The sequence below is a fragment of the Culex pipiens genome, chromosome 1 (assembly GCF_016801865.2).
Source record: "Culex pipiens pallens isolate TS chromosome 1, TS_CPP_V2, whole genome shotgun sequence".
Lineage (NCBI taxonomy): Eukaryota > Metazoa > Arthropoda > Insecta > Diptera > Culicidae > Culex > Culex pipiens.
The window spans coordinates 103725318-103735022 of NC_068937.1; the positions used below are offsets into that span (position 1 = coordinate 103725318).

The 9705-nt window shown below is 37.9% G+C and overlaps 1 protein-coding gene across 1 annotated transcript; it reads right to left on the reverse strand.

The window, feature by feature from the left end:
- Positions 1 to 716: 716 nt before the first annotated feature.
- LOC120425990 (uncharacterized) lies at positions 717 to 9397 on the reverse strand. The gene is made up of 3 exons (XM_039590648.2): positions 8480 to 9397; positions 1561 to 1956; positions 717 to 1482 (listed from the first exon to the last, which is right to left on the reverse strand). The coding sequence occupies exons 1-3, from the start codon at positions 8826 to 8828 to the stop codon at positions 1346 to 1348; spliced, it is 882 nt and encodes a 293-aa protein (XP_039446582.1). The 5' UTR covers positions 8829 to 9397; the 3' UTR covers positions 717 to 1345.
- Between the last annotated feature and the right edge of the window lie 308 nt (positions 9398 to 9705).

Genomic DNA, 9705 nt, shown 5'->3' on the forward strand with positions numbered 1-9705 from the left:
AATTGATTGAAAAGTTTCTGTTATTTAAAAATCACGAGATCAAAAAATCGAAAAAAAATCATATGATTAAGTTCTCTCAACTGCTTTCAGTTACACTCGAAAATTATTGAAACATTTAGCAATAACATTTGCTTCAAATATAGGATTTTTGGTCTCAGCTTATAAGATAACTTGCAGTAATGTTTTGCTTAATCGAAGGAAAAAAAAGAAAATTAGAGCTTTAATATTAACATGAATTGCAACCATAAAAAACCTTCATACAAAAAAAAACTTTCATTTAATTAAATTCTGTCGGCTCCACAAACACTCTCACGCACAACTCAGCTTGAGTTGGGTGATTCATTTTCAGTTCAGCCCCAACCCCGTGGGGATTCGTGGGATTTTCAACATGAACGCACTTCCGGCATAATAAATTGGCTAGTCTGGTGGCATGTTCAACATTCCGCAACTCTCGGCACTATTCGCAAATGACGTAGCACTTTCAGTTTTTAAACTTTTTTGTCGTAAATTTAAGAGAAACGATTTTTAGCCAGCGAAAAAACCTTATGTTACTCAACAACATCCTACGTCATTTAAGGCTCGACAGCTTATGGACATTCTTCAACAAAAAAGTGGGCTCTCCACTTGGGCATGGAACCAGGTGTAATAAAAAAAAAACAGCGCGGTGAGTCGTTTCTGGTGGGCTTTATTATTTTTTTGATCGTGTTTGTTAGTAGGCATTGCTCCTGTCGGGCTTTTATTTTATTTGCTGTTGGTATTTGTTTCAGTTACGGGGAAATGGGGGAAGTGGAGGTACTCTATGGGTGCTTAAAGTACGCTTGTGCTCACAATAAATACGCGTTCAATAAATATTAAATAAATAAATAGCATGTGCTTGCTAACGCTTTCTCACTCTATACCAACATCCTAAATTAAGGGGGTTTCCCACCCGAGAGGAAAAGTGTGGAAAAGTACTGCTAGTGGGAGGGGGTTTATGCTTTGCTACGTAGACTTGAGACTAGAAAAAAAAAGATAATTGATTGCAGGGCTCGAAAGGAGAAAAATGAGGGTAAACAGAGAGCGACAGTGAGCGAAAGTGGGTTGAAGTGAAAAGCTTTGGCAAATATTAAGACTGAAGAAGGGTGGGGTATTAGAATGTAGGGAAAATGGAAAAATGGTTTTTTGTTTGGTGATACCACCGAGAAGGAGGGTCAGTTTCAGTGAAAGGAAAATACTTATGAGGCAAATTGAAAAGGGACACAGATGATGAAAGAAAAGGTAGAGTTTTAAGAGGCATTGAAAACTTAACAATAAATTACGAATCAGTTCTATCTACTGCTAATGCGCTTGGAGTCTTTGTTGGACTTTAAATCTTTTGGTTGTCGATAGCATCCAGGAAATTGTAAGCACTGTAAGCTCGGTTCGAGGCCCAGTCCTTGTTGTACGCGTTGTACGGTGAGGCTGAGTAGGACGGATACGTTCCGTAGGTCGCGTAGGACAACTCTGAAAATGTAATAGAGACACCCCTTTAGAAACTTACGAGAATCTCTTCGAAAATCCCCTCCCCTCAGTCAAACTTACCCGGTGAAGATTCACTGGCAATGTGCGAGTGCGAATGAATCAGATGAGGCTGAATTCGGCAGACGTTATTATGGCGGAAGTAGTTGAAGATCAGGAAGCCGCCCACGATCAGCAGCACCTGGATCAGTCCCACCCCAAGCAGAATCGGCTTCAGCAGCAGCTTCATGTGGACCAGCTTGAGCATCAGAGCCAGCGGCAGAATCATGCTCCAGCGTTGCTTCTTCTTCTTGCCACGTGCCTCGAACGCGTCCACGTTGGCGTTGGCACTATTGACCTCGTCCAGGAACCGGGCCCCGCTGTCCGAGCCCATACCCACGCGGACGCCGTGCGTCGCGATGAAGGTGTTCAGCGAACGCTGCATGAACTTGGCCACTCTCATCAGCTCGTTATCGTACGCTATTGTGGAAGTATCAAAATTAAGTGGGGGAATTAGTGCATCCAATCGAGCCATGTTTAACAATAACACAACATTTCTATATATTGTAACTCTATTGAAAACGTATAAAAAGAATGATTTCCAGGAGGAAAGTTTTTGAATCCAGCACAAGCTAATTATGCTTTTCCAGAATTGTTCTCTTTACTGAAGCTATGCAGATTACATGTGCTAGCAAATAGTTCGCAGCAACTGGTATAATTATTTTCTCCTAATCGGCATTGGTAGCAACGGGAAGAGGCAGATTGCATTTCCACCCGAATGCATGAATACTTATTAGAATAGAATTGAGCTCCACTTGATTTTCTGAACCAGCGACTGATAAAAATTGCGTCAATGATTCGATATATAACTAGTGACCAATTATTTGTGAAGCATACATCATTGGTTAAAACTTTTATACATTTTTAATGTGAAGTAAGATTTTACAAAAAATCATTTATTGCACTGTGGTTGAAATGCAATTGGGCACCTCTAAGACCAAAAGTATCAACCACATAAGACATAGTCTCTTCGACAAAAGTAACATTACAAATTTTAAGCTTGCTTGCATTTTCATAACACCAACTCTCTTCGTTGCATTTGAATGGTCTTTTGAAGCTCGTCAAATTGTTGCATGAAGCTATCAGATTGGTTTGATTTATCTCAAATCTTTTGCAAATAACTGTTAAACATTTATATTTTAAAACCCCCAACATCTTTTTGCAACAGCCTCCAACATCCCTACTGAGCAGTTCTCTACGGAATCGGTCTTTTTTCTTTAATTTTAATTTTTGTATTTTTTAAACCGGCTGAAACTTTTTTGGTGCCTTCGGTATGCCCAAAGAAGCCATTTTGCATCATTAGTTTGTCCATATAATTTTCCATACAAATTTGGCAGCTGTCCATACAAAAATGATATGTGAAAATTCAAAAATCTGTATCTTTTGAAGGAATTTTTTGATCGATTTGGTGTCTTCAGCAAAGTTGTAGGTATGGATATGGACTACACTGAAAAAAAATGATACACAGTAAAAAAAATTTTGGTGATTTTTAATTTAACTTTTTGTCACTAAAACTTGATTTGCAAAAAAACACTATTTTTAATTTTTTTAATTTTTTGATATGTTTTAGAGGGCATAAAATGCCAACTTTTCAGAAATTTCCAGAATGGGCAAAAAATCTTTGACCGAGTTATGATTTTTTTAATCAATAGAGATTTTTTCAAAAAATCGAAATATTGGTCGCAAAAATTTTTCAACTTCATTTTTCGATGTAAAATCGAATCTGCAATCAAAAAGTACTTTAGTGAATTTTTGATAAAGTGCACCGTTTTCAAGTTATAGCCATTTTTAGGTAACTTTTATGAAAATAGTCGCAGTTTTTCATTTTTTAAAATTAGTGCCCATGTTTGCCCAACTTTGAAAAAAATATTTTTGGAAAGCTGAGAAAATTCTCTATATTTTGCTTTTATGAATTTTGTTAATACGACCCATAGTTGCTGAGATATTGCTATGCAAAGGTTAAAAAACAGGAAAATTGATGTTTTCTAAGTCTCACCCAAACAACCCACCATTTTCTAATGTCGATATCTCAGCAACTATAGGTCCGATTTACAATGTTAAAATATGAAACATTCGTGAAATTTTCCGATCTTTTTGAAAAAAATACTTTCAAAAATTTAAAATCAAGAATAACATTTCAAACGGGCCAAACATTCAATATTACGCCCATTTGAAATGTTAGTCTTGATTTTAAATTTTTGAAAGTATTTTTTTCAAAAAGATCGGAAAATTTCACGAATGTTTCATATTTTAACATTGTAAATCGGACCTATAGTTGCTGAGATATCGACATTAGAAAATGGTGGGTTGTTTGGGTGAGACTTAGAAAACATCAATTTTCCTGTTTTTTAACCTTTGCATAGCAATATCTCAGCAACTATGGGTCGTATTAACAAAATTCAAAAAAGCAAAATATAGAGAATTTTCTCAGCTTTTCAAAAATATTTTTTTCAAAGTTGGGCAAACATGGGCACTAATTATAAAAAATGAAAAACTGCGACTATTTTCAAAAAAGTTACCTAAAAATGGCTATAACTTGAAAACGGTGCACTTTATCGAAAATTCACTAAAGTACTTATTGATTGCAAATTCGATTTTACATCGAAAAATGAAGTTGAAAAATTTTTGCGACCAATATTTCGATTTTTTGAAAAAATTACTATTGATTCAAAAAATCATAACTCGGTCAAAGATTTTTTGCCCATTCTGGAAATTTCTGAAAAGTTGGCATTTTATGCCCTCTAAAACATATCAAAAAATAAAAAATATTAAAAATAGTGTTTTTTAGCAAATCAAGTTTTAGTGACAAAAAGTTAAATTAAAAATCACCAAAAAATTTTTTACTGTGTATAATTTTTTTTCAGTATAGTCCATATCCATACCTACAACTTTGCCGAAGACACCAAATCGATCAAAAAATTCCTTCAATAGATACAGATTTTTGAATTTTCACATATCATTTTTGTATGGACAGCTGCCAAATTTGTATGGAAAATTATATGGACAAACTAATGATGCAAAATGGCTTCTTTGGGCATACCGAAGGCACCAAAAAAGTTTCAGCCGGATTAAAAAATACAAAAAAAATCGAATGACCGAAATCTCAGAGAATTGCTCTACTCCCTTAAGAGGTTACATACATTTAAATCGTCAAAAATGTCAGGTTTGGTATGAGTACACATTTAAACCTTTTTTTTTTTGATCTTTTTGCAAGGCATTAACATATAAATTTTCATCTTTTAACAACAATTTTAAGTTAGCTGTTTCAAAAAACGGGTGCCACGATATCTCAACACTGCTTTGACCAAATTGGTTCAAATTGTGCATGACGAAGGCCTATTTTCAAAAACTTAATTTTTAAAAAGCAAAATTTCAAAATCGTCGTCATTCACACGGGATGTGTCTTGGGAGTCTTCACCCCAATTTTCAGCCAATTTGGTCCATCCCATCTCGAGATATCGTGGCACCCGTAAATCAACTCGGTATTTAGAGAAAAAAGGTCACAAAAGTTTGACAGTTCGCTTTGCGCATGGAAAAATTGTGAACTTAAATCGTCTCTTACTCAGTTCAGTCACGAAATATCTTCATAAAACTATCAGGAGTGATTGAAAATAATCTTTTCAGTGAATTTAGTGAATTTTCTGAAATATTAAATTTTGTGATTTTCTACATGTATGGGGTTACAAGTCAAAATTTAAGAAATTTGAGAAATTTGTGGGCCATAAACCTACGTCAAGTTCTGCAAGAGCTCTTCATAAAACTTCCTTCAAATCTTCTTCAAGTGTTCGGAAGAGTACTTGAAGAGAGTTTTATTCTGCCGCGGTCCAAATTGCTATGCTGTAGCCATCTCTTGTAGAAACTTTTTGTTACCTGTAACGGTATCAACTTCAAGCCAAACCAACTTTTTACAACTGTGAATTTTTGCCCAGCAGGCCTATCCCAGACCTTCTGGGATCGAACCCAGGCCGACTGGGTGAGAGGCAACCACGCTTACCCCTACGCCACAGGTCCCGACACTAATGAACTGAATCATTTTGAAAATGTGAAGACTTTTTGGTTTCAGAAAAAACAGCATATTGTGTAGAGGGTAAACAATATTCCGAGTGTTAAAAACATTGGAAGTAATTTTTCATTCTTTCAAAAAATAATTGATAACATCCAAGATATTTTGCAATCTTCTTTTGACCGAAAACTTATAATTTTTTTATCATTTAACTGGCATGAAATAGTTTTCACTATTTTCTCTTGCGGTTCTAGATTCATAGTAGATTCATTACAATTTTCGTTTGTAGTAAATTTTCAATAGGGATGTAAACAAGCTGCCTATCCCACTCACACTCAACGTGGACATTCACTAGAGCAAGTTTTGAAAAGTTATCACGGTTATCATGTTTTTGATTCACGATTTTTTTAAACACTGAAAGCAAAGACTGTGCAGTAGGGTGCCCAGAATATGGGACTTTTTTTTCAAAACCTCGCTCCACAAGAAGTTTATTGTTCCTTGCTCAATTTTAGGACTCTGGACCAAATATGAGCAAATTCAGCCAACAATTACGTATTAATACTCGAAGGTCCACCCGTGTGGATCAATCGGACCGCGCACTGGACTCACAATCCAGCGGTTGCTGGTTCGAATCCCGCGGCGGGTGCTCTAAAATTCTTTGTGTAAATATGGGTATCCGGCGCCGTTGCTCCGTGCCGTACTCAAACACTTAGGAGCCCAGGGCGGCGGAGTCCCTGTAGATAAAAAGGAAGACACTAGTGAAAAACAACAATTTTCTAACAGTATTGACTGCAGGGTGCGCTACTTCCATGCAAATATTCTCAAAAGTGAGATTCTCATTGTAATTTGAATGCTCTACAACTTTGTAGAACGATCCTGAAAAGTTGTTAGCGATTTAAAAAAATAATTTTTGTGCGAAAAACATTTTTCATGCGAACTTCAGGCTCGGGTATCAAAGAGTTAATCTTGGCTAGTTTCGCTAAAAAATGGCACAGATGCTTAAAATTAATTTAAAAAATCGTATTCTGCTTTTGGAGCAGGCGGTCCACTAAACCTAAACTAAATGAGCTCAATTTTTTAGGCTAGCTTTTGAAGCCATAGTGCTTAAAAATTCCGGCCGATGCGAATGTGAACCACGCTGTTGCACAGTCTCATAAAATCGAATCCTTTTCACGATATAAATTGAAAAATTAAACCTCTTTGAAATCATATTTTGATTAGGCTACTCAAAGCGTACGTGAAAGTGCAGAGTCCTGTTCGGCAATCATTGATTTATAATGATGTTCGTGTCCTGGCACGGTTTAAGAAATTCGTCACCATAATGAATCGCGATGTGCAGGGTACAATGCTCAACACCTTGAAGGACGATTTTTGTCAAAATATTGACAGGGTAGTCAAATTAATATTTTCGGATGTCAAGAGGCAATGATGGAAGTCGTCACATTTAGTGTTTCAAGATGATTCAGTGGAAAACGACAAGATTAAATCCCTTTTTTTTTACAACATTCAATAAGGCCGTTGCAAATATTTTTTGAAGTTTATGTCCCTCGACTCTGACCAATGTCGAGGGGAGGAGGGGGGGGCAAAAAAATAAAAAAAAGTATGAAAATTGAAATTACGAGCCATGGTTTCGAAATTTGAATGAAAAAAGTGTTTTAAAATACATTATACACCTGTCCAGTTGTTTTGCCATCGTTAGTTTCCAAAAATTTCTAAGTAATGACGAAAATTTTATTTTTTGCGAAAAATAAAATTTTTACGGTGCTGTGCATTGGAATTTCATAAAAATTCAAAACCTTTTTAAACAAGCCCAAAAATGTTAATTATGATTATCAATGCAGAAAAATGCATTTTAGATTGTTTTCAGTTGATTAGACCAATATTGTCATGGAAATTTTGAAGTTTTTTCGAAAAATATTTTTTTTTTCACCTGATTTTTCAGACCAATTTTGAAGGGGGGGGGGGGCGACATAAACTTTGAAAAATATTTGCAACGGCCTAAGGTGTGCTACAAAAAAAAAATCAGTGATATGATGTTTAATTATTTCCGTAATCTGGGGTGAATCGGGACTACAGTCTGAATAGGGACATCAGTTTCTAGAGCACTTAAAGCTTTTAAATTTGGAAATGGATGTACACTAGGGTGCCCAGAATATGGGATTTTTTTTTCAAAACCTCGCTCCACAAGCTGAATATTGTTCCTTGACCTATTTTAGGACTCTGGGCCAAATATGAGCAAAATCGGTCATCATTTACCCATTGATACTCGGAGGTGAAGTTTGTATGGGAAAAATCGAAAAAATGTATGGAAAACCCAAGATTTTTACGGTTTGGTCTACACGGTGCGCTACTTCCATCCAAATATTCCCAAAAGTGAGATTCTTAATGAAAATTTAATGCTCTACAACTTTGTAGAACACACCAAAGCTGTAAAACTCGATCCTGAAAAGTTATTAACGATTTAAAAAAGTCATTTTTGTATGAAAAACATTTTTTTCGCCAACTTTAGGCTCGGGTATCAATGGGTTAATCTCATCCAATTTCGCTCAAAATTTACACAGATGCTTAAAATAACCCAAAAAACCGTTTTTCGCTTGTGGAGCAGGGGGTCATTTTTTCTGGGCACCCTAATGTACACATTTTGTTAGCCTGAGTCTGTTCTAACCGAAACCAACCAGAAAAATCAATATATTGTGCTAACTGCTATCCCAATTCTCCCCATGTGTCCCGATTGACCCCAGTTTATGGTAGCACTTGAGTGAAAAGCATACAAGGATGCTTGAAAAGCAGTACAATTAGTAATCATTTATCAAATATTGTTGCCATTAGTTGTGATCCGTTTTGAGTGGCATTAGAAATGCCATTTTAATGATGTTTCCACCATGATGCGAACATTAATTCTGATTTGAATCAAATAATTATAAATAATTCCCAACTCACCGGACACTTGTCGCGCTTCCGGGAACACATCGTCCTCCTGGGGTTCGGCAAGCCGCACCAACCGCAACCCGCTCCCACCGTCGGTCGCTTTGTCCTCCGCCTGGAACCAGTTGACACGACCCGACGCGAACGACCAGACGTAGCGGGAAATTCGATATTTAAAGCAGGAAACGAGCCGCTTTGACTTGTAACACTCGGACTGGGTCGTCAACACGTAATCGTCCAACTTGGCGGGGGTGGAACTGGAACCACCAGAGTCCGGATCGGCACGGGTCACCACCGTGGCCACCGTGGCCAACAGGAGCGCCAGGAGGAGAAGGGCACTAGGGGTGGCGTTGATGGGATTCATTTTGGTTTCGATTGCGGCTGTTGATACGCGGTTATGTTCGGGATTATCCCTTGATGAACAACGCGGATTTACACCTCAAATGTATTCTCTTGCAAATAACTTTGTTATCACTGTTATACCCACACTCAAGCACACACACACACACGCACCCACGCACTTCACTGTTAACTACTGGCAGTAAATTGTTTGCATTTCAATTAGCGTTCTTTGGTTCACGTCAGCTTTTAATCCGTAATCCCTGAGGACAGCTGTTGTCCGCTGCTGGAAGTTTCTTGACCGAGCTTTGCTATCAAACTGGTGGAACACGTGTGCACTATTCGCTAGGGTGATGTGTTGTGGTTGTGGCCATATCGGTGTCCGCAGCTTTTATACACGCCAAGGTGATGGAATGACCACCACCGGTGGACAGGGCCAAGAAGTGGTCCAACCTTGCCGACAAACTCCCACTTTCGCTTCGAGGTCGTTCTTCTTGCCTGGCCCTACCTGGCTACATGCATGCATAACTAATCTAGTGCCAGTACACCGTGCATGATTAGTACTTCTTCAAACTAATTAGCTTTACCGGCAGCCAGCGCAGCAGCTACCTCACACTATCAATTGCGGATCATCGCACCAACTGCGTTGATAACGGGTGTGCAACATCGTCCCCACCCGATCACAACTTCCCACCCTGCTCAGCAGTCGACGTCGCTTATCACATAATTCCGTTTCACTATCGATGAAATGTGGTTCTGATGTTGCCTGGCTATTATCTTCATGGGGTTGACGCGCTGGACGAGGATGTGGGCCAAAATGTGGCGACTAACCCGACCTCAAAGGGACCATGCCAATATGGAGACGCGCGGCTTATCGTGACATTTTTATTGTGCCCTGGGCC

Coding starts and splice junctions, on each gene's coding strand:
- LOC120425990 (XM_039590648.2), bottom strand. CDS start 8,828: ATGAATCCCATCAACGCCACCCCTAGTGCCCTTCTCCTCCTGGCGCTC. Junction 1,957..8,479: donor GGAAGCGCGACAAGTGTCCG/GTGAGTTGGGAA, acceptor CTTCCACAATAG/CGTACGATAACGAGCTGATG. Junction 1,483..1,560: donor TGCCAGTGAATCTTCACCGG/GTAAGTTTGACT, acceptor TTACATTTTCAG/AGTTGTCCTACGCGACCTAC.